Source organism: Neoarius graeffei, chromosome 21, assembly GCF_027579695.1.
Source record: "Neoarius graeffei isolate fNeoGra1 chromosome 21, fNeoGra1.pri, whole genome shotgun sequence".
NCBI lineage: Eukaryota > Metazoa > Chordata > Actinopteri > Siluriformes > Ariidae > Neoarius > Neoarius graeffei.
In genome coordinates this window covers 46,627,476-46,652,773 of record NC_083589.1, presented here as the reverse complement: position 1 = coordinate 46,652,773, position 25,298 = coordinate 46,627,476, and the positions used below count along the sequence as shown (strand labels likewise).

At 44.7% G+C, this 25,298-nt stretch overlaps 1 protein-coding gene across 4 annotated transcripts in view; it reads right to left on the bottom strand.

Annotated features, from left to right (window-relative positions):
- grip1 (glutamate receptor interacting protein 1) overlaps positions 1–3,652 on the bottom strand; it is a 766,317-nt gene extending 762,665 nt beyond the window's left edge. For all 4 annotated transcript variants that reach the window (XM_060903259.1, XM_060903262.1, XM_060903263.1 and 1 more), the window contains exon 1: positions 3,484–3,652. In XM_060903259.1, the coding sequence (XP_060759242.1) occupies positions 3,484–3,538 (55 nt within the window). In that variant the 5' untranslated portion in view covers positions 3,539–3,652. The remainder of the gene's footprint in view (positions 1–3,483) is intronic.
- Positions 3,653–25,298: the final 21,646 nt, after the last annotated feature.

The window sequence follows — 25,298 nt, the reverse complement described above, 5'->3', positions numbered from 1 at the left end:
ACCAGACCCAGTGATCACAAATATTTCAACAGAAACGGCTAAAAATTTAGATTTCAATTCTAACCCAAATCCTGATTAATCGAGATAAGCAAGTAGACTGAAAATAAGAGTGTTTAGTCAGGATCAGATCTGGATTACGTGTGCTTAATCAGGACAGGGTTTGAAAACGATCATATTTATTCAGGACCGGATCCGGATCAGACGTGTTTAGTCAGACTCTGGATCGTACATATTCAGTCCGGATCAGATATGTTTAGTCTCAACTAGATGAGAATTAGACGCATTTGGTCAGGACTGGATCTGGATCAAATGTCTTCATTCATGGTTGGGATGCGATTAGTCAGGGTTGGGATGTGTTCGCTCAGGTTTGGGATGCCTTCACTCAGAATCAGGATGGGATTAATCAGGACCATTGTGAGATTAGTCGGGGTCAGGATCCGTCCGCTCAGGTTCAGAGGTGATTAGTCAGTGTTGGGAGGTGTTTGCTCAATATATGGATGTGATTAGTCAATGTCCGGATATGTCTGTTCAAAATCAGATGAGATTAGTCAGGGTCGGGATGTGTTCACTCAGGACTGGGATGAGATTAGTCAGTGCCGGGATGCAATTAGTCAGGGTCGAAATGTGTTTGCTCAGGAACAGGCGTGAGTAGTCAGAGATGGGATGTGTTTGTTCAGGATCAGATGTGATTAGTCACAGTCAGGATGGGTTTGTTCAGGATTGGGATGTGATTAGTGAGGGTCGGGATGGGTTTGTTCAGGATTGGGATGTGATTAGTCAGGGTCGGGATGGGTTTGTTCAGGATTGGGATGTGATTAATCAGGGTCGGAATGTGTTCACTCAGGATCGGGACGTGATTTGTCAGGGTCTGAATGTGTTCACTCAGGATCGGGATGTGATTAGTTAGGGTCGGGTGTGCTCGCTTAGGATCAGACGTGATTAATCAGGGTTGGGACGTGCTTGCTCAGGATTTTCATGTGGTTAGTCAGGGTTGGGATGTGCTAGCTCAGGATAGGGGCGTGATTAGTCAGGGTCATTATCTGCTCACTCAGGATCAGACGTGATTAGTCAGGGTCACGGTGTGCTAGCTCATGATCGGGCCGTGTTCACTCGGGATCAGACGTGATTAGTCAGGGTCAGGATGTGCTCGCTCAGGGTCAGGATCGGGGCATGATCCCTCAAGATCGGGGCGTGATCGCTCAGGACCGGGATGTGATCAGTCAGAATCTGGATGTGATCGCTCAGGACCGGGATGTGATCGCTCAGAATCTGGATGTGATCGCTCAGGACCGGGATGTGATCAGTCAGAATCTGGATGTGATTGCTCAGGACCGGGATGTGATCAGTCAGAATCTGGATGTGATCGCTCAGGACCGGGATGTGATCAGTCAGAATCTGGATGTGATCGCTCAGGACCGGGATGTGATCAGTCAGAATCTGGATGTGATCGCTCAGGACCGGGATGTGATCAGTCAGAATCTGGATGTGATCAGTCAGAATCTGGATGTGATCGCTCAGGATCGGGATGTGATCGCTCAGGATCTGGATGTGATCGCTCAGGACCGGGATGTGATCAGTCAGAATCTGGAAGTGATCGCTCAGGACCGGGACGTGATCAGTCAGAATCTGGAAGTGATCGCTCAGGATCGGGACGTGATCAGTCAGAATCTGGATGTGATCGCTCAGGATCGGGACGTGATCAGTCAGAATCTGGAAGTGATCGCTCAGGATCGGGACGTGATCAGTCAGAATCTGGATGTGATGGCTCAGGACCGGGATGTGATCAGTCAGAATCTGGAAGTGATCGCTCAGGACCGGGACGTGATCAGTCAGAATCTGGAAGTGATCGCTCAGGATCGGGACGTGATCAGTCAGAATCTGGAAGTGATCGCTCAGGATCGGGACGTGATCAGTCAGAATCTGGAAGTGATCGCTCAGGATCGGGACGTGATCAGTCAGAATCTGGATGTGATCGCTCAGGACCGGGATGTGATCAGTCAGAATCTGGAAGTGATCGCTCAGGATCGGGACGTGATCAGTCAGAATCTGGAAGTGATCGCTCAGGATCGGGATGTGATCAGTCAGAATCTGGATGTGATCGCTCAGGACCGGGATGTGATCAGTCAGAATCTGGATGTGATCGCTCAGGATCGGGATGGGATCGCTCAAGATCGGGACATGATTAGTCCGAATCTGGATGTGATCGCTCAGGACCGGGATGTGATCAGTCAGAATCTGGAAGTGATCGCTCAGGATCGGGACGTGATCAGTCAGAATCTGGATGTGATCGCTCAGGACCGGGATGTGATCAGTCAGAATCTGGATGTGATCGCTCAGGATCGGGATGGGATCGCTCAAGATCGGGACATGATTAGTCCGAATCTGGATGTGATCGCTCAGGACCGGGATGTGATCAGTCTGAATCTGGATGTGATCGCTCAGGATCGGGACGTGATCAGTCAGAATCTGGAAGTGATCGCTCAGGATCGGGACGTGATCAGTCAGAATCTGGAAGTGATCGCTCAGGATCGGGACGTGATCAGTCAGAATCTGGATGTGATCGCTCAGGACCGGGATGTGATCAGTCAGAATCTGGATGTGATCGCTCAGGATCGGGATGGGATCGCTCAAGATCGGGACATGATTAGTCCGAATCTGGATGTGATCGCTCAGGACCGGGATGTGATCAGTCAGAATCTGGAAGTGATCGCTCAGGATCGGGACGTGATCAGTCAGAATCTGGAAGTGATCGCTCAGGATCGGACGTGATTAGTCCGAACCTGGATGTGATCGCTCAGGACCGGGATGTGATCGCTCAGGGATTTTACTAACCGGTGACCGCAGAATAAAGTGTAAGACATGTCTTGCAAACAATAAGCAGCAACCGCCTGATATATGTAGCAGATTTTATCCGATATCGTTTTAGTTTGGACGCAGCCGCTTATCTCCAGCGACAGACTGGCACTGTGTTACACTTTCACTCACTCTCTCTCTCTCACACACACACACACTCAGACTCGTAACACGGAGAAGGTTGTTACTCCCGAATCCATGACACTGTAGCGCTGGAGTCCGACACTCAGGACGGAGGAGAGAGAGAGAGAGAGAGAGAGAGACCCGCTCCGGACTGCAGCATGAAGCACAACAATAACAACACAGAACAAGTGCACGCGTTGTGGCGGACACACACCCGGTTACAGACACACACCCGGTTACAGACCGACCCCCCTCCGCCGCAGAGGCGCCGCTTTCCTCAAACACTCAACTGCTGAAAAGTTCACACAAATACCGCGTTAAACCGAGTCTCACACTCACCCGCTGCCTCACCACCAACACTCACAGGAGCACAGAGCACACAACTTTCACTCCACAACACTCTCTCTCTCTCTCTCCCTCTCTCTCCCCCCCGAGCCCGGACTCGGTGAGCCCCCGGTGTGTGTCGGTGAGAGCAGGCTGATGTGGAGCCCGCGCGCTCCTTCCTACCTCCCTCCTGATCGGCCTGGAGACAGGCGGGGATGTTCTTCTTCCAGCCCGGCATGATGTTCCTCTGCAGCGCGCGCTAAGCCTTCACTGCCGCCTCGAGCGCATAATCACCGCCTCCACCCGGGGTCCGCTCGCGCGCATGTCCCTCCGCTCCGCTCCGCTCCTCACCGCTCCCACACTGCGCGCGCTTCCTTTTTCAGCGAGCGCTGCTGTAATTCAACGCCGCGTGCGTCTCGCGCAGCTCAGCCTCGGTGTGGCTCGAGCTCATGACGAGCAGGAGGAGGAGGAGCAGCAGGAGGAGGAGGAGCAGGAGGGCGCGAGCCGGTAGCGAAGGTGGGCTCTACTATTACTACTACACCACCACAAGCACACAAATAACCGGAAGTGTGTCGCTCTTCTTCCTTCCACACACTCACTGCACCTCTCTGCTCTGTGGCGAAGGCTTTTCCTCACAGACCCGGGAGACTGAACACAACCGAACCGGTGATAAACCCGAACCGGCCCGGTAATGGTCTGTTCCGGTGTTGTAGCCCAACATGACCTCATTCATTCATTCATTCATTCAGGTCATGATGTGATTGTCACCCGCGGCTTGAGTGTGTTTTACAGTTTCTTCTCAACCTAAATACTCAGCATTTCTCCTGGGGGTTCTTCTTAACGCCCACAATCAGCCAGCATGTGTCAGTGAGGTTCTCTGTGATACTAACTTTATGAAACCCGCTCAAAAATGTCCCTGTTTCTTCCTGAAAAGACACACAGGCGTGTCAGAATGATTGACACTTGCGTCCATGGCAACGTAAACCTGATGGCTGAGCACGTGGTGTGGTATGAGCTGGGAAGACATGTTGGATGCGACATCAGTCAATCATAGGGCATTAAACAGACACACATTCACATCAGGGGCTAGGAAGCCATCGCCTAATGGTTAGAGAAGCAGCTTTGTGGTCAAAAGATTGCTGGTTCGAGTCCCTGGACTATGGACCCTTGAGCAAGGCACCTAACCCCTAATTGCTCTGCAGGCCACTTTGGATAATCCAAAAAAAAAAAAAATCAAAGTCCTTCCCACGCCATGTGGCGCATAAAGTGGTGCCGATCTCCGTAGCCCTCGGCCTTTCGGTGGTGTAAGTCGTTAGCACAGTCACCTTACAGCAAGAAGGCTCTAGGTTCGAGCCCAGCAGCCAGCAGAAGCTTTTCTGTGTGGAGTTTGCATGTTCTCCCCATGGGTGCTCCTAGCCTGGGAAATCCCATGCTGCTTTGCACAATTGTTCCGATCTGAAAAGACAGCATGGAAACTATGGTCTAAAGGCTCGCCTGAGTTAGGGAGCCAGTCAGAGAGTGGGGAGGGGTGGAAAGACGGTGACGCGTACTACTCGACAAACGGAAGCTTGTAGTTTATTTGGGAGTGTTTACGGATCACGTTTAACATGGCGGCAAGCGATACGAACCAAACTTTCGATCAAGCTTTGTCTTGCACAAACGGCAGTAATCGTTCGGTGCCATTGTTTTCCTATTTTTGTTTTGCCTTCTCTTTCTCTTTCCTTCTCTTCTTCGCCTCTTCGTCGCTCTAACTACGTCACCGGGTACAACTGCCATGATTGGCCATGGGCTACGTATACGCCAAATAATAGACATTCGCAACGTCCAATAAACGGCCATTGACAATCGTAAACCACACCTCCCCTACGAGAAATTCAGTAGGCGGATTCCGGACCATATTTCACTTGTGATATGGTCTGGTGTTAACCAGACTAGGGTGCTCCGGTTTCCCCCACAGTTTAGTGGTTGGGTTAGCCTTGAGCAAGGCACCTAACTCCCAACTGCTCCCTGGGCGCTGTTAGCATGGCTACTCACTGCTCACTGCTTCAGATGGGTTAAATGCAGAGAGGAATTTCACAAGTATGTGATGAATAAAGTTGTGCTTTCTTTCTTTCTCTCTCTCTCTCTCTCTCACCAATTACATAGCTAGGGTTACAGTGGGGGGCTAGTCCTTGACTCCCCACTCGCATCTGTATTGCAGCGTGCCTTGCCAGACAGCAGTAGGTACCATTTTTATGATGGTCTTTGGTATGACCCGACTGTGAATAGAACTCGCAATCTTCCGATTGAGAGGTGGACACGCTAACCACTAAGCCAACTCGCAGTTATGCTTTGAATAAGAGTGTCTGTAATGTATTGGTGTGTTTCTGGGGCATCACAGGAAACTCATACACCTTTTGACCATGGAGGTGGTCAATAGCACCAAGTCCCTGGGGGTGCACATCACAGATAACTTCACCTGGTCTGTGAACACCGTGTCCTGGTCAAGAAGGCACAGCAGCATCTGCACTTCCTGCATAGGATGAGGAGAGCCCACCTGCCCCCGCCCATTCTCACTACATTCTACAGAAGCACCATAGAAAGCGTTCTAGCCAATGTGGTGTGGAGGCTGCAGTGCCTCTGACTGAAAGACTGTGAGGAGAGTGGTGAGGACAGCAGAGAAAATCATTGGGACTTTCCTTCCCTCCATTCAGGACATTGCACCAAGGCGCTGTATGTCTCGAGCCAGAAACATCATCAGTGACCCCTCACACCCTCGCTATAGACTGTTCTCCCTGCTGGCCTCTGGAAAGAGGTTCCGCAGCATTCGGTGCAGGACCACCAGGTTCTGTAACAGCTTGATCCCCCAGGTCACCAGACTGCTGAACTCCAAATCCAAACTCTAAACTTCTATTTATAACTTGAACATTTCCTACTTCCACAGGTCACTTTATACTCCTGCACGTTATAATATTTTTGCTGCTGCATAATTTAATTTAATACCCTTCATATTTAATTCCGCGCTGAGCCAAATTGCAACGAAATTTCGTTCTGTGTGCACTTGTTGCATACTGAATGACAATAAAGGTTGTCTAATACCCCTTTTCCACCAAATCAGTTCCAGGGCTGGTTCGGGGCCAGTGCTGGTGCTGGTTCACAACTCGTTCAACTTGCGAGCCAGCTGAGAACCAGTTTGCTTTTCCATAGTTCGCGGTGCTAAGAGAAGCCACGTCATTACGTCGCTGTATACGTCAGTTACGTCGTTGTATACGTCATTATGTCGCTGTATACGTCAGTTACGTCACTACGTTTGCATAAACCTTGGCGCGAATATCGAAGCAAAAACAACACGGAAGAAGCAGCAGCAGCAACAACAATAATAATAATAATGGATGACTTCGCGTTTGTACAGCTGCTGCTTCTCATCGCTTAAAAATGGCGATCTTTCGCGGTCTTGTTATTGTTGTTGGTCTTAACAACTCCCCCCCCCGCTGACGTAAGCGGTTCTTTCCTCTGGCCCAGCAGAGAGTTGGTGCTAGCCTGGAACAGGTTTTTCTGGCCCCAGAGCCAGTTCTTTGTCAGTGGAAACAGAAAACTCGGTTCCAAACTAAGCACTGGCCCTCAACCAGCCCTGGAACTGCTTTGGTGGAAAAGGGGCATAAGTCTTTTTGACCAACAGAGAGCGGGTTCTTAAACCGGTTCCGTTCAGGATTCTTTGAACCTTGGTGCCAACTAGTGAACCGACCCACGTTTTCACCAGTTATGAGCAGAACCGTTGTAATCAAGGATGTGTCATGAACAGAAGGTGTTGCACAAAGCACAATGGGAGTACACAGTAGTAGCAAGATGGCAGAATGCGTAGATTACCTGCAGGCTTTTGTTCTGTTCTTGTTTTCAGTCTGTTCTTTCTGAAGATGTCTCCTTTTCCATTGCGTCCTCCATTGCTGTGCTCCACTTCCTCTCCAACTTCATGACATAGCCACTGATGTCATCACGGGTCACACTGGAAAAACAAAAATAGCCTCAATGAGGCTGTAGCTCATACCGGCCACTGTTATGTCTGAGTTTGAAATTTCAGACGCCCATAAAATCGTAAATATGACTGGTGGCGCCACCATCTTGACAATTTTTATGTACACCCACCTGGGGAATATTGCATGCGAGTTTGATCGAAATCCGATCAATCCTGTAGGAGGAGTAGCGATTTTTGTAAGTTGTGAACAGACGATGATGACGGACAACGCGTGATCACATAAGCTCATCCAGTCTGGCCTGTGGCCGGATGAGCTAACCAGCTATATTTTGGTTCCAGCTGGGAACCCACTTTTGAGGTTCCGAACCAGTTTATTTTTGGTTGAAATGCTCTGAACAGTTCAAAATTTGGTGGGCGAATCAGAAAGGAACCCGTTCCCTGTTGGTGGAAAAGGGGTAACAGATATGGGGAAAACTCACACAGACATTAACCCAAGCTTAGGATCAAACCTTTGGACCTAAATGACAGTGAATATTTACTAGACAACTATAGAATTCAATTTTGATATTTCACAGTCAAACTGTCAAGTTTGAGCTGACAGAAAACTTCCGAATTAATAATTTTGCTCCACGTTGTCTCTACTGGGTTATGATGCATTACATTAACAGCATTTAGCAAACACGCTTATCCAGGGCAAAATACAACATACCCAGTATAACCTGGGGAGTAGTTGGGGGTTAGGTTCCTTGCTCAAGGGCACTTCAGTCATTCCTGTTGGTCCAGGGAATCAAACCAGCAACCTTTTGGGACCAAAGCTGGTTCTCTAACCATTAGACCATGGCTTCAAGTTCAACAACAAAGATAAATCAGTTGACTGTCATTTATCATTCACTAGCTTCCAACTAGTGGCACGGTGGTGTAGTGGTTAGCACTGTCGCCTCACAACAAGAAGGTCCTGAGTTTGAGCCCAGCGGCTGGCGAGGGCCTTTCTTTGTGGAGTTTGCAGGTTCTCCCGGTGCTCTGGTTTCCCCCAAAGACATGCAGGTTAGCCTAATTGGTGGCTCTAAATTGACCGTAGGTGTGAATGGTTGTTTGTCTCTATGTCACTAGATTGCCTGGGCAACTTACAGTTTAGGGACATCGAGGCTTTTTTTTTCCCGACTTAGCCTCCATGTTTGTTTTGTTTTGAAGCTTTAATGACAAAATTCCAAAGAAAAGACAAGCCCTGCTATAAACCACTGCTGTCCCGTGACTTTTAAAATAACAATGTCAGTGAATATTTTTAAAAATATATTTTTAGGATGGCGGCACGGTGGTGTAGTGGTTAGCGCTGTCGCCTCACAGCAAGAAGGTCCGGGTTCGAGCCCCGTGGCCGGCGAGGGCCTTTCTGTGCGGTGTTTGCATGTTCTCCCCATGTCCGCGTGGGTTTCCTCCGGTTTCCCCCACAGTCCAAAGACATGCAGGTTAGGTTAACTGGTGACTCTAAATTGACCGTAGGTGTGAATGTGAGTGTGAATGGTTGTCTGTGTCTATGTGTCAGCCCTGTGATGACCTGGCGACTTGTCCAGGGTGTACCCCGCCTCTCGCCCGTAGTCAGCTGGGATAGGCTCCAGCTTGCCTGCAACCCTGTACGACAGGATAAGCAGCTAGAGATGATGAGATGAGAGATTTTTTAGGATTTGTTGACTATTGTATTGCTGGTTTGATTTCCGAAGGGCTCTGTAGGCCAACATATGATTGCCTCATTCACATGTCCACTCCATGCACAAAATATTCCGGTTTTGCCCTCATTCCAAAAAAGAAAATATTCCTCTTATATCTGTTTACAGTACATGGTGAAAATGTACGTTCCACTAATAATCTCATTTACATGCAGCCACCTCTCTACCCCAGCCTTGCAAACTGCTGTCTAGTTGGTTTGTGTACAATGCACGGAGTTGACCTTAAACAGGCAAGAGGCCATGTGTCACAAACTGCTATACAGACCCCAGTTGAGATGTATCTTCTGAATGCGCTGTATGCACGTCCAAAGAATGCTCCTATAACCCGAATAATATCGTCATGTCACACATCTCAATTGGAAAATGCTAAACTGGAAATAAAGCCAAATTCAGAGCATCCAAAAGGAATATTCTGTTTACATGACCCATACCAAATTGTCATATTCTGAATAATAGTGGAATATTTGTGTGCATGTAAACATACTCATTGACATTGGCTGGTCTGAGGGAATTAACTCATCTTGTAAGCTGTCTATCAGTAATATATGTTAGGTTTCTTTAAGACAGGAAACTAAACAACCTGTGCATATATTGTGCCCATGTGCATCATTCATAAAAATTAATCCATCCATCCATCATCTGTAGCCACTTATCCTGTGCAGGGTTGCAGGAGCCTATCCCAGCTGACTATGGGCGAGAGGCGGGGTACGCCCTGGACAAGTCACCAGATCATCGCAGGGCTGACACACAGAGACAGACAACCATTCACACTCACGCTCAATTTAGAGCCACCAATTAGCCTAACCTGCATGTCTTTGGACTGTGGGGGAAACCGGAGCACCCAGAAGAAACCCGTACAGACACAGGGAGAACATGCAAACTCCGCACAGAAAGGCCCTTGTCAGCCGCTGGGCTCGAACCCAGAACCTTCCTGCTGTGAGGCGACAGTGCTAACCACTGCACCACTGTGCCACCCAGAAATAAATGTGTTTTCTTTTTTTTCTTCTTAATTTTTTTTTTTTATAGATAGGACAGTGTAGAGCAGGGATGTCAAACCTGATCCATAAAGGGCCTTGTGGCTGCAGGTTTTCATTCCAGCCATGCAGCAGCACACCTGACTTGGCTCATTCAATCAACTGAACTGTCTTCACACAGTCAAATACTTGCAGCCACACCCACCCTTGATTAAAGGGTGGGTGTGTCAGTTGATTGAATAAGCCAAATCAGGGTGCTGCTGCATGGCTGGAATGAAAACCTGCAGCCACACGGCCCTTTATGGATCAGGTTTGACACCCCTGGTGTAGAGAGACAGGAAATGAGCGGGAGAGAGAGACGGGGAGGGATCGGGAAATGACCTCAGGTCGGAATCGAACCCGGGTCCCCGGATTTATGGTATGGTGCCTTAGCCATCTGAGCCACGACCCCCCCAATAAATGTGTTTTCTAAAAAAAAAATAATAATCACATCACTTTAACTATGCTTTAATATTTGGGCATGAGCTGGTGAAGGTCTGTTAGTCTTATAGTTTTTCCCAATCATTTACAGACTAAAACTGGAAATTGAAATGTAATCACTCATGAAAGTCATGTACCGAATTCCTACACCAAGTCTACAAAATTGCGTGCACGATTTCTGCTTTACACTCAGCTTTCAGTTCGAAATCACACTTTTTTGCAAAACACTACAAACAGTTCTCTGCATTACGCACTACATCCATCTATCCATTTTCTATACCACTTATCTGTCAGGGTCTCAGAGGAAGCTGGAGCCAATCCCAGCTGACTTCAGGCGAGAATCCACCTTGAACAGGTTGCCAATTTATCATTGGGCTAACACAGAGACAAGCAACCATTCACTCTCACACGTATGGGCAGTTTGGTATAACCAGTTGACCTAATCTTTCGGGCAATTTAGAAGAGCCAGCTAACATGTCTTTGGACTGTGGGAGGAAACCCCCACAGGCACGAGGAGGACATGCAAACTCCACACCGAAAGGCCCCTATAGAGAGCGTGCACGTGACGTCACGAGGTCACGTGATATTTGTTTATCTGCCATTTTGGACGGCATGACCGCGCATAGAACTTAGACGAACCCGTTCTAATTATCAAGTGTGTGGGAGTAGATCTTTCGAGAATGGTTATATCTTGTTCAGCATTTGGTTGTACCAATAGACAGGGCCAAAAGGAGGGCCTGTCATTTTATAGATTCCCCGCAGACGAGGAGAGACGCGCAAAATGGGTGTCCGCTGTGCGAAGAGAAAACTGGTACCCCAGTTCTACCAGCCGAATTTGTAGTGAACACTTCATATCAGGTAGGTGCAATCTTCTAATTCAGTACTCCTAGTACATCTGTTAAGTTGATTTTCAGATTGAATGATAACTGCATAGTCGGTGATTTGTGATATTTTTTTTCAGACAAAAACATACATATTTACAACCAGGGCTTTGAACCGGTTCAAGGAACGAAAACGAAAACCGGGAACTTTTTCTATTTCACATGGAACAGAAACGAAACCAGAAACTTTATTATTTTTTATGTTCCGGAACAGAAACGCTTATTAAAAATAATGGTAACCGGTTAATACCGGTTTTTATTTCATTCCTCAAAGTTTCCGTAGCCTACAAATAAAAAAAAGTCATTCTTCTCCTGCGCAAGTTTCTATGACCCGCTGGGGTTCACTTCCTGTGTGACGTTCGCTGACTGAATGGAGAGAGCGGGAGGGTGGACTACTATCACGTCTCCACATCTTAAATAAGAGGTAAATATTGCAGTCTATCGTTATTCAAAAACGTCAATGTCAAACACGATATCAATATATTTGTCCACGTTAATGAGAGGCTCGCGAACATTAAATGACATTAACCTCTGTTAGCCTATCAATGCATAGGGCCTGACTAGCCTTTGGTAACACACTAAACGAATTCTCTTTCATTTTTGGCACTTTTTCTGTTTGTGTAGATGGGAAGACATACTGAGAATCCAAATCACCAACATTTGAAAAAATAATTGTTTTGAATTATTTCTTGTCTTATTTAATGAAGGTTGTAATAGAATTAGCCTACATTTGGCTTAAGCTGGATGAGACAGAGACATAATTTTATAGCCATTTGTTAAACAGCTGACAGGGAACGTAATTAACCGTTCCGGGAACGAAATTTTTTTGTTCTAACCGGTTCGGGAACGTCTATTTAATGGTGGAACCCAAAACCGGAAACGTTAAAATTCCGTTTCTGTTCGGAACGAACCAACAGGAAAAAAATTCTGGTTCAAAGCCCTGTTTACAACCCTGTCATTATCTGGAACTGAGTTTAGATTTCGAGCATTCTTAAGATAAAACGTCCTGCATAGTCTCTTTATGATAAACGTCTTAATGCCACTTACCCGTGAGGTTATCAAGTAGACATTCTTCTTCGGAACCTTCCAGAGGTATAGCTGGGATACCCATCCCGCAACAAAATATTTATAAGCTTCCAGGCTCTTGTAAGCTTTGAGGGCTTTGCCAGTGTAACACGATTCACGATTAACAACAAAATTGTAAATGTCGTGGTAGGCCAGATCGAGCAAATCGCCGGCACCGCAGCTCCGAATTTCCCTGAACAAGGATTGCGGCAAGTTGTACGGATCTGCAATCCCCAACCTGGAACACTTTTCCACGTAACGCTGCCTCACGTCACCTTCAAGATGCTGAACAAACTTAGACAAGTTATCGCGCGATGTAGATGGGGTATTTTCCGAATTTTCTTGGGGATTACTCCCTGGATCCATTACGCTCGCGCAAGGTAAACAATCCTGATGCCGTCCAATATGGCGGAGTACACACGTGCGGGTCACGTGACTGCACATCCTCTATTGACTGTGAGGTTCAAACCCAGAACCTTCTTGCTGTGAGGTGACAGTGCTAATAACTGTACAACCATTAGGCACAGCATTCAAAATTAAAATCACTTGTGCTCCTTTGAAAAGCAGTGCCAATCAAAATGCCATGCTTTATTTACCAATAGCAACACCTATTCCTCATAGGTGTAAACACTAGTTACTTAATTGTTCAATTAGAAAGAAGAGCTTCAGCACGAGAAAAAAGTCACAGATTTGCTCTCCTCTTTTGGAAGAAAATGGAGGCCGATTATGAAGCAAGAGCTCGAGGTCAGGGATCAGAAGGCCAAGAATGACAATGAGGAGGAGGACAAGAAAGAGGAGGAAGAAGAAGAAGGACAAGGACGTATGCCTCAGATGAGATCAGGGCCACATTGGTAGACCAAGTGCTCGACTATCTATTGAGTATAATGGAGGATGGGCAGAAAGATCAGCCCAATCTGAGCTGCTACACGGTTACATCTGTCATCTGTATGTTCAGAAATGAGAACTGATAAGTTACGTCTATGCATCTGCTACTTATTTACACTTGCCAGCCACTTTATTAGGAGCACCCATCCATCCACCTGCTGTTTAATGCAGTTCTCTAATCAGCCAATCCCTTGACAGCAGCACAATGCAGATACAAATCAAGAGCTTCAGTTAATGTTCACTTTAAACATCATAATGGGAAAAATTGTGATCTCAAAGTGTGACTTTCTTTCACTGTGGCATGGGTGTTGGTTTGAGCCAGATGGACTGGTTTGAGTATTTCAGAAACTGCTGATCTCCTGGGGTTTTCACACACAACTGTCTCTGCACAGAACGGTGCGAAAAACAAAAAACATTGAGTGAGCGACAGTTCTGTGGGTGGAAACAAACGCCTTGCTGATAAGAGAGGGTCAGAGGAAAATGGCCAGATTGGTTCGAGCTGCCAGGAAGGATATAGTAACTCATAGCAACTCTTTACAACCGTGGTGAGCAGAAAAGCATCTCAGCATGCAACAGCACATTGGGTTCCAGTCCTGCAGCCAAGAACAGGGATCTTAGAATCAAGAACAAGTTGCTATTAAAGTGGCTGGTGAGTGTATATATACTGTAGTATATTGCAGCCCAAAATATATGTAAGCTTTTGTTACTCAATGGTTGTTGGCCAATGTTCCAGTAATATAATTTCATATTGGGAAAATAAATTATTTTAGATTACTATAACGGGGCAGCACAGTGGTGTAGTGTTTAGTGCTGTTGCCTCACAGCAAGAAGGTCCGGGTTCGAGCCCCGTGGCTGGCGAGGGCCTTTCTGTGCGGAGTTTGCATGTTCTCCCCGTGTCCGCGTGGGTTTCCTTCGGGTGCTCCGGTTTCCCCCACAGTCCAAAGACATGCAGGTTAGGTTAACTGGTGACTCTAAATTGACCGTAGGTGTGAATGTGAGTGTGAATGGTTGTCTGTGTCTATGTGTCAGCCCTGTGATGACCTGGCGACTTGTCCAGGGTGTACCCCGCCTTTCGCCCGTAGTCAGCTGGGATAGGCTCCAGCTTGCCTGTGACCCTGTAGAACAGGATAAAGTGGCTAGAGATAATGAGATGAGATGAGATGAGATGACCAATTGCATCATATTTCTGGATCTTTTGCAGAACTGAGAGACAACTCGGCCATGGTGGAAGACAATTTCTGCTGTTGTGAACATGGTGATGGCAAACAGTAATCTAGTGTATTGTGCTTCACCGTATTGACTGCTCTAGTTCTAGTCTCATTGTCTTGTCTGTTTTAGAGAGTCTTTGAGCTGGATGCTGCTGCAATTCAGCACATTTTCTGTTTTTATTGATTAGACTGGCTTTACTTGAGCCAAAAGAAGGGGATGGGGACAGAACATGATTGGCCACTATATATTGGCCACTGGATACTGTGAGTGTCCCTGAACCAGATGGAGGGAATATCACCATGTGTGCAGCATTAGCCAGCAAGATGTCCTCCATCACCTTGCCACCCTTGGTCCCTACAACACTCCCTGTCTCATCACATTCCTGGACACGCTACATAGCATACTCTGACAAGATGAGCTTCCACTGGTCTGCTCTCGTCTGAAACTGGTCCATCAACCACCCACAATTTATTGCTCTATACCTCTAAATATATTCCTCATTACTAAACCCAACTGAAGAGTTTTTTCAGCATGGCACTGGAAGGTGTATGCAGGCTTGTAGTACTCGAATCCAGGACTTGGACTTGAGTCCGACTCATGCCCTAATTTTAAGGACTCGTGACTTGACTTGGACTTGAGCGCTGATGCTTCGGACTTGGACTTGGACTCATACATTAACTGCATTCGGACTCGTAAATTGGAGACAAGGGGCTCTGATTTTTTCTTTATTTTTGTAACATGCCATAATAATTCAGCATAAGCTATTTATATCTAAATTAATTTTGTACGAATTTCGTGCAAGAGTGCACGCCTTGGTGCGTGCATCAGATAGACTCTGGGGTGCGTTCTGGACAGCACACACACCAAGCAGACTCTCACGTGCATGCCGTAAACGGTTTCACATAAAGGCAGCAACAGCCATCATCAAATGGTGTGGTTGGAGTCTTGTTCTTGGACTCAACTCAAACTTTTCTGTCATGACTTGGATTTGACTTGGAGTTGAACACTGGGAACTCGAGACTGGACTCGGACTCGAGGTTTAGTGACTTGACTACAACATTGTGTATATGACCACCATCCACTTGCACGTATGCCTTTTCTCCAGGCAACCCTTAGCAAAAAGAAGTTTATTCAAGTGTACTATGAGTATACTTATTTTTTACTAAAACTGAGGAAGTATACTTGAAGTTGACTTTTTATAAACTATATTTTATATACTTAAGAATAGTATAGTAAAGTATACTTGGCTTGTACTGAAAAGTATTAACAAAAGTCTAAGACTAAGTACATTAATACTAAGACTTATACTTTAATACTAAAACTTATACTTTAGTATACTTTTTACGTTTTTCTGCCACAAAGTACTAATACTTAGTATATCTTGCTCCAAGTGCATAATCAGGTCAAGTCATTGACTCATGCTTAACATTTAATTTATATATTAATATAATATAATGCTGGAGTTTAAAACTTTACAGTATATCGTACAACCCTGATTCCAAAAAAGTTGGGACAAAGTACAAATTGTAAATAAAAACGGAATGCAATTATGTGGAAGTTTCAAAATTCCATATTTTATTCAGAATAGAACATAGATGGCACATCAAATGTTTAAACTGAGCAAATGTATCATTTAAAGAGAAAAATTAGGTGATTTTAAATTTCATGACAACAACACATCTCAAAAAAGTTGGGACAAGGCCATGTTTGCCACCATGAGACATCCCCTTTTCTCTTTACAACAGTCTGTAAACGTCTGGGGACTGAGGAGACAAGTTGCTCAAGTTTAGGGATAGGAATGTTAACCCATTCTTGTCTAATGTAGGATTCTAGTTGCTCAACTGTCTTAGGTCTTTTTTGTCGTATCTTCCGTTTTATGATGCGCCAAATGTTTTCTATAGGTGAAAGATCTGGACTGCAGGCTGGCCAGTTCAGTACCCGGACCCTTCTTCTATGCAGCCATGATGCTGTAATTGATGCAGTATGTGGTTTGGCATTGTCATGTTGGAAAATGCAAGGTCTTCCCTGAAAGAGAAGTCATCTGGATGGGAGCATATGTTGCTCTAGAACCTGGATATACCCTTCAGCATCGATGGTGTCTTTCCAGATGTGTAAGCTGCCCATGCCACACGCACTAATGCAATCCCATACCATCAGAGATGCAGGCTTCTGAACTGAGCGCCGATAACAACTTGGGTCATCCTTCTCCTCTTTAGTCCGACTGACACGGCGTCCCTGATTTCCATAAAGAACTTCAAATTTTGATTCGTCTGACCACAGAACAGTTTTCCACTTTGCCACAGTCCATTTTAAATGAGCCTTGGCCCAGAGAAGACGTCTGCGCTTCTGGATCATGTTTAGATACGGCTTCTTCTTTGAACTATAGAGTTTTAGCTGGCAACAGCAGATGGCACGGTGAATTGTGTTCACAGATAATGTTCTCTGGAAATATTCCTGAGCCCATTTTGTGATTTCCAATACAGAAGCATGCCTGTATGTGATGCAGCGCCATCTAAGGGCCCGAAGATCACGGACACCCAGTATGGTTTTCCGGCCTTGACCCTTACGCACAGAGATTCTTCCAGATTCTCTGAATCTTTTGATGATATTATGCACTGTAGATGATGATATGTTCAAACGCTTTGCAATTTTACACTGTCGAACTCCTTTCTGATATTGCTCCACTATTTGTCGGCGCAGAATTAGGGGGATTGGTGATCCTCTTCCCATCTTTACTTCTGAGAGCCACTGCCACTCCAAGATGCTCTTTTTATACCCAGTCATGTTAATGACCTATTGCCAATTGACCTAATGAGTTGCAATTTGGTCCTCCAGCTGTTTCTTTTTTGTACCTTGAACTTTTCCAGCCTCTTATTGCCCCTGTCCCAACTTTTTTGAGATGTGTTGCTGTCATGAAATTTCAAATGAGCCAATATTTGGCATGAAATTTCAAAATGTCTCACTTTCAACATTTGATATGTTGTCTATGTTCTATTGTGAATACAATATCTGTTTTTGAGATTTGTAAATTATTGCATTCCGTTTTTATTTACAATTTGTACTTTGTCCCAACTTTTTTGGAATCGGGGTTGTAGTAAGCTACAAGTAATACGGTATGCCAAGCAAACTTAAAGGATAACAAACTAGTGAAATAACCAACGTTTATAACAGTATACTTAAAGTATACAATAATAAACTAAAAATAGGGACTCGAAGCATATAACTAGTATAATGGCAGTACTGTATATCAATAAGTGTACTTGTAGTATACTTTAAGCATACGAGAGGGATATACCAAATACATTGATAGTATATAGATGAGTGTACTTGTTGTATGCTTTAAAGTGTACTTTTGCAAACTTAAAATGAACTTTAAAGTATACTTTTATAAACTTGAAATGTTCCAATTTAGTCCGAAAAAGTATTAAACTTGTATACTAACCTGCATGTCTTTGGACTGTGGGGGAAACCGGAGCACCCGGAGGAAACCCACATAGACACGGGGAGAACATGCAAACTCCACACAGAAAGGCCCTCGCCGGCCACGGGGCTCGAACCCAGAACCTTCTTGCTGTGAGGTGACAGCGCTAATCACTACACCACCGTGCCGCTATTTACATCCAAAGTAAGGCAATTACATATTTAGATAATCTTTTGATATGTCTTGCTTTGCTATGACCACTTCACAAAAGCTGTGTGCCACTTTAACCACCCCAGGCAAAATCGACCACTGTTCACCAAAGAAACTATAGACAATATTAAGAATATAATTGTTAAAATAATTTAAGCATATGTGGAGCACTCGACTTTAACCTGTGCAAGAGTGATTCTGGTTAATCATGCACTGGAAAACGTCTCCTGAAACATTTCTCATGGATATGTATGAATCTTATTTGGAATGTAGTGAGAGGTTTTACAGATTTTGTACAGAATCAGACTTGTATTTAATCTGTTTGTTACTCAGACATTCCTCAAATGTATAGTTTTTTTTTTTTTAAACCAGCCAACTGACGTTATTCATTCACAACTAGAGGCAAGTTATTTTTGCTATGCTTTTTGCTACACTTTTGCACATCACTAGTGTTTGGCCTGTTTACAATTCGCTCCTTCATCACTGCTTTCCCACTTTGTCAGTCTACTCAGGAATCCTGGCAGCTTTACTCCGGCTTGATGCTGGAAGGCAGAAACCAGGCACTCATGAGTGGTGCTATTCAGAGGTGAGTAGACGAGGTCCAGTCTGAAGAGCATTTGTCTATCAATGCACCCATCCACTTACCCCTGAAGTAACAACCAGAAATGGACAGCTTCGGATGCAAGCATTGGAAATGAGTGGATTGGGGGGAGGGGGGTAATATATCAACTCAAAGGAAAATAGATAGCCTTCCGTATACGCTTAGAAGAATAATACATTGGACAGAGATTGGTTAGTACAAATGGTGGCAGCAGTATCTCACTGGGAGGCTTGAGTGAATGGTTCATGCTAGTTTTTTAGTTTCTCTCAGGTGGGGTTTACATTAGACCGTATCAGCGGATCATCAGATTAACGTTTTTAAAACGATTAGTGTGCACACAGCAACACCAATACACGATTCGCGTGCACACAGCAACACCGATACACGGATACGCTCGGCTCCGCAGGCATCCTGCGCTCCAAATCACTCCGCCCTGAACAGCGAGTGCCCTCTGGAGGGTGCGCACTCCGGCCCTGTGCAGCTCACAGAGCGCGCGAGTGAAGTGCACGAGCTGTGATTCGGGACTGAGCCGCTGTGTGTGTGATCTCAGTGCATATCACTTACCACTTGCAAGTGGAAGGATGGCAAGCCTAAAGACAATCATAACTACACAATGGGCAGTATTTGCATCAGTATTTGCAGTATTTTCATACTTTTATACTCTTTAATGAAAGGTGATACAAGGCGGAAGTCCGCGCCGTTTTTCAGCAGTCGCGTCACATGACCAACGCCAGCGAATCAGGAAGGTGGATGTCACAGTGACGTTGTCCAATGACGACGCCAGCTAGAGCTCAGCACAGCGTATCCACGTATTCTCAATGTTTACACAGCACCGGAGCTGACACGATCTAGATTGAATACGTGGACCCTGGCGGATTCCCGTTTCCCGGTGTTTCCAGGCGTTTTAATGTAAACGGACAGTGCATCCGCGAAGAAAACGAGACAGATACGGTCTAATGTAAACTTGGCCTCAGATAAATAGGTCCCTATGGCTTAAAAAATAAAATGCCATTAAATGTTCATCATCCCAGCCAAAGAAGGAATAAAACATGGCATGTTGTTATAAAAATATGCTGCCATTACCGCTCACAAAGTTGATTATCCTCCTATAAAAGGACATCCCAAATTGTTTTATTCTTCTTATACTACATTGTGGGTGGCAGAGTGGTGTAGTGGTTAGCACTGTCGCCTCACAGCAGGAAGGTTCTGGGTTCGAGCCCAGCAGCCGACAAGGGCCTTTCTGTGTGGAGTTTGCATGTTCTCCCTGTGTCTGCATGGGTTTCCTCCGGGTGCTCCGGTTTCCCCCACAGTCCAAAGACATGCAGGTTAGGCTAATTGGTGGCTCTAAATTGAGCGTGAGTTTGAATGGTTGTTTGTGTCTCTGTGTCAGCCCTGCGATGATCTGGTGACTTGTTCAGGGTGTACCCCGCCTCTCGCCCATAGTCAGGCTTGCCTGTTAGGTTAACTGGTGGCTCTAAATTGACCGTAGATGTGAGTGTGAATGGTTGTCTGTGTCTATGTGTCAGCCCTGTGATGACCTGGCGACTTGTCCAGGGTGTACCCCGCCTCTCGCCCATAGTCAGTTGGGATAGGCTCCAGCTTGCCTGCGACCCTGTAGAACAGGATAAGTGGCTACAGATGATGGATGGATGGATACTACATTGTCCATTGCCAATGATTACAGTTTTTATTTATAAAGGATGACACATAGTATTTTAAAATGATCATTATTTTGTGAAATTTCCTGTTATCACTTACGTTATAGCAGCTATCAAAAGTCATTCCTTCACTGGTCTTTTTATTACAGTTAGTCAAACCAAAAACTCAGCTTGTTATGGTGCAGAGAAACCACAAAAGCCCACTGTGCTGAAGATTTCTTGTGTCGGGAGCTGAATAGGAACAACTTTACCTGTTACAAAGCACTGATACTGGAGACTCCTTCCAAAAAAGGTGAAACATCTTATAAATAACTTCACTTTATCACCAACACCTCATCTCTCATCTCATTATCTGTAGCCGCTTTATCCTGTTCTACAGGGTCGCAGGCAAGCTGGAGCCTATATCAGCTGACTACGGGCGAAAGGCGGGGTACACCCTGGACAAGTCGCCAGGTCATCACAGGGCTGACACATAGACACAGACAACCATTCACACTCACATTCACACCTACGGTCAATTTAGAGTCACCAGTTAACCTAACCTGCACGTCTTTGGACTGTGGGGGAAACCGGAGCACCCGGAGGAAACCCACGCAGACACGGGGAGAACATGCAAACTCCGCACAGAAAGGCCCTCGTTGGCCACAGGGCTCGAACCCGGACCTTCTTGCTGTGAGGCGACAGCGCTAACCACTACACCACTGTGCCGCCCATAACTATAACATAATATCAATAATGTAGATATTTAAGCACTGCCTAAAAGTGGAGGTCCCGATGAGTGTTTGAGCAAAATATTTCCAAGGGCACCAAATCAACCTGAATATTATAATAATAATAATAATAATAATAATAATAATAATAATAATATTATGGCATATGAACCATTGAATTGTGTAGTGTTGTGTATTTTGCATCAATAAATTGCTGTATTGTTTTGTGACAGTGATACAAATAATGAGATATGCATTGCAGTTATGAATACATATATATTCCTTTACTTGACACCGCATGCCATGCGCCAGAAACAACACCATGACATTTATTATGGTGTGACTCTGCTGGGTGCCTGGTGGACAGCAGTGAACCAGCACTTTCACTTTACATCACTACTATATAGTTACAATCGAATATCAAATTTGATATGGCGAACAGTTTCCTGGTTCCATCTGCGAAGTCCATGCACAGTGCCATTAGAACTAATTACCATGCACCTGTTCCTGATTAGAGCACAATCACAGCGCATAAAGACTCTCAGTAACACACACATTACGCTCTGTACCCTGCATCTGACGTTACCAAGCCTTGTATTTTGTATCACTTTTCTGGTTTTGACCCTGTTTGTGTTTTTGGACTGTGAGTATTGTATTACCTCTGATATTTTGTCTGTGCCTCACTTGACCACTGCCTATTTTTCGACTCGGCCTTTGTGTCCACTTTGGATCTGTTTGCCAGCATGCTTTCAATAAAACTCTTCCTGCGATTACATCCGTCGATCGTAATTTCACGACAGAAACTGTCAACTGTCCAACAAGCTAGTGGACTAATAAAACTGATTTAATTAGTTTTATATGAAACTGTCATGAATATTTTCCAGAAAATGTGTTAGTAAATAATCCTCCATTATTTTTTTAAAAAGCAAATTAAAAATAAGACCTAGATAAAAACCCATCAATTTTATGTAAATAAAGATACAAATTTCGTTGTCGGGTGGTCAAGTGTTTATGAGACACTCTGCCTTGTACTTATGATTGGGTTCCCTGTGGTGGTACACATTTCTATATATACAGATTTTGTACAGTCAAGCCATCAAAAATCAGGTTGATGCATTCTCTTAAGTATGGAGCTCTACTCTGTGTGTTTTGCATGTGGGGAGCTCCGCAATAAACTTATGATTTGAATTACAGCCTACTGTTGGCTTGCTATTGTTGGAGCTGGTGGTGTAGTGGTTAGCACTGTCGCCTCACAGCAAGAAGGTTCTGGGTCGAGCCCAGCAGCGGCCTTTGTGTATGGAGTTTGCATGTTCTCCCCGTGTCTGCGTGGGTTTCCTCCGGGTGCTCCGGTTTCCCCCACAGTCCAAAGACATGCAGGTTAGGCTAATTGGTGGCTCTAAATTGACCGTAGGTGTGAATGTGAGTGTGAATGGTTGTTTGTCTCTATGTGTCAGCCCTGCGACGATTTGGCGACTTGTCCAGGGTGTACCCCGCTTCTCGCCCGTAGTCAGCTGGGATAGGCTCCAGCTTGCCTGCGACCCTGCACAGCATGAGCAGTTACAGATGATGGATGGACTATTGTCGGAGCTGCTGTAATAGAAAAGTAAAGTAATCAACACCTTCTAACCAATGAGATTTGACCATTGTGGAATAAATGGGCAACTTTTACAGTGTCTTGACAACATTACGTGTTTCCGCGAGTTGGCCTAGCGGTTAGCATGTCCGCCTCTCGATCAGGAGATCGCGAGTTCTATTCACGGTCGGGTCATACCAAAGACCATCATAAATATGGTACCTACTGCTGTCTGGCAAGGCACGCTGCAATACAGATACGAGTAGGGAGTCAAACTCTCGCAGTTACCAGAGGACTAGCCCCCCACTGTAACCCTAGCTATGTAATAGGCGAGAGGCCAAGAGCTACGAAAACGGAGGTTGGCACCGCCCTGTGCTCCCACATGGCGTGGGAAGGACTTTGATTTTTTTTTTTTGGACAACATTATGTACAGCAAAGCTAATTTTTTAAAATTGTGCTGTACTGTACCAGCAATTATTTCAAGACAGATTCGAGCACTATAAGAGTTCCTACAACTTTCATACACTGCATCCAAGCAGTACAATATGGCTTTGCCATTGAGGCATGACACGGGGCTATAAAACAACAAATCTGAACATCCATATATCAAACAGCAAGCCTTCTAACCCTCTTTAAGCATCGTGTACTGGAGGGAATTCTGAAATAAATACCGAAATAATTGATAATGACAATTTTATGCTTTGTTGTATTAAAATTCTAACCGTTTCCCATTAAGCAGCATTATCATAATTGATCAGAAATTAGCAACTCGTTCACAGAACAAAAATGTGTTAAGATCTGAAAAGTGCTTTTTTATTATCCAACCCAACGGGGCATCTAAATCTGAGTCTTCTTAGACAGGTATTACTAATGAATGTTCATTTCCTGAAGTTTGAATAAAACATTACATAATAATTTCTCATCATTGTGCTGACATTGCCTTGGTCTATTTCTTCCCTTCAAGTTCAAGCATTTACCTTCCAGATAATTGAACATGTCGTCTGCCTTGTGTGTGTGGCACTTTGCCGGAACTGCATGGCCAGATAGTGAGGCAATTATTGTCGCTCTTTGATTGATGTTAATGCAAACTTGTTTCAAGGAGACCCTCACATGATAAATCATCAAAGCAACATTTCACTCCCGCTATTTTCCACTTTGACTGTGGAGTACGGGCGAGAGATAATGTCTCGAAATGTTGTGTTTGGTTATTAATAATACCAGTTTGTGAAAGTTCCCTTTGATGGTGAGAATCACATTTGAGTTTGAGAACCAATTATTAAAGGAAGAGAGACTACTGCAGTGAAAACAGTCCATGACTAAGTGTCTCTGTAAGAGGGTTCAGTGCAACACTAATCACTAATCGTTCATTAAGGGGATTTACTAGCTCAGTGATTAATGCTTTGAGCTACTGATTGGAAGTTTGGATCCTTGAGCAAGACCCTTAACCCGCAATTGCTTCGTTATGTCGCGTCTCAATTATAAATCAGTCTGGATAAAAGTGCCAGGCAATGAGTAAATGTAAATTAATTTTGGCACCTTATTTCCAGAGTTGGACAAAGTCCCCAACTTCATTACTTAAGTCAAAGTACAGATCCCACTGGTCAAATGTTACTCCGATACAAGTGAAAGTTGTCCAGTCAAGTTTTTACTTAAGTTAAAGTACTTGCCTTTAAAAATACTTAAGTAGTAAAAGTACATTTTCTGTCAGTGCATCGTTGTATCGTTGCCACAACGCTTACAAAACCTAACGCCGTTACCAAAAACAGAAATGTGAATTCACAAAATGAACGCATGCCGTGCTATTATGGCGGTTTAATGTTAAGCTCGCTAGTCAGTGAAACTCCACCTGACATGCTAGCAAACTCTTTTCAAACTCAAAATCATATTGGGTAGCTAACGCTACTAGCAAAGAAAGATTTCTACATTCTGTTTATTTGGCAAGATTATGCTCAAACATATTTCTGAAAGGACTTCAGATAAGTTAACGTTATTCATGTTCGCGTAACTCTGTTTTACATGCTAACTAACAGTGTCCAAGTCAACTAGCTATGTGTAAACGTTAGTTGTGGCAACTTGGCGGGCAAATCCATAGAAAGTCATTTGACTAACCAGACTGCATCGCTATTGCAACATTATCGCTAGCTCTAAAAGCACAGACAACTTTGTTGCAAGCTTTCTCTTGGAATAAAACGTTTATATACCTCAATATGCTTCCGCAGGTTGGACGGTGAGTTTTTGTAGGCCGTGATATGGTTCGTTTTCAGCAAACAAAGCAAACATTTAAAACAAAACGACTCTTTAATCCTTTCAGAAAACTGAAACATGGGTTCATGGGCCATGGGTGCATGCGTTCTTCAGAAGAACCGCCTCCTTCCATTCTGCCATCAACTGATCGTGTTCAAATAATGCTGCGGAGAAATTATTGAACTTGATTTTATACAGGCTATGGACGTGACGTGACCCTAGTAGTGATTACTGATCGGCTGTCTCAGTGTCACCTGCGAAAAAAACAATCACGTTTTAGAAAAGAAAAGAAAAGAAAAAACATCCACTTTCAAAGCCGCTTCATAGTAACAAGTAACGAGGACCTTGATAGAAATGTAGTGGAGTGAAAAGTACGATATTTGCCTTTCAAATGTAGTGAAGTTAAAGTCATAA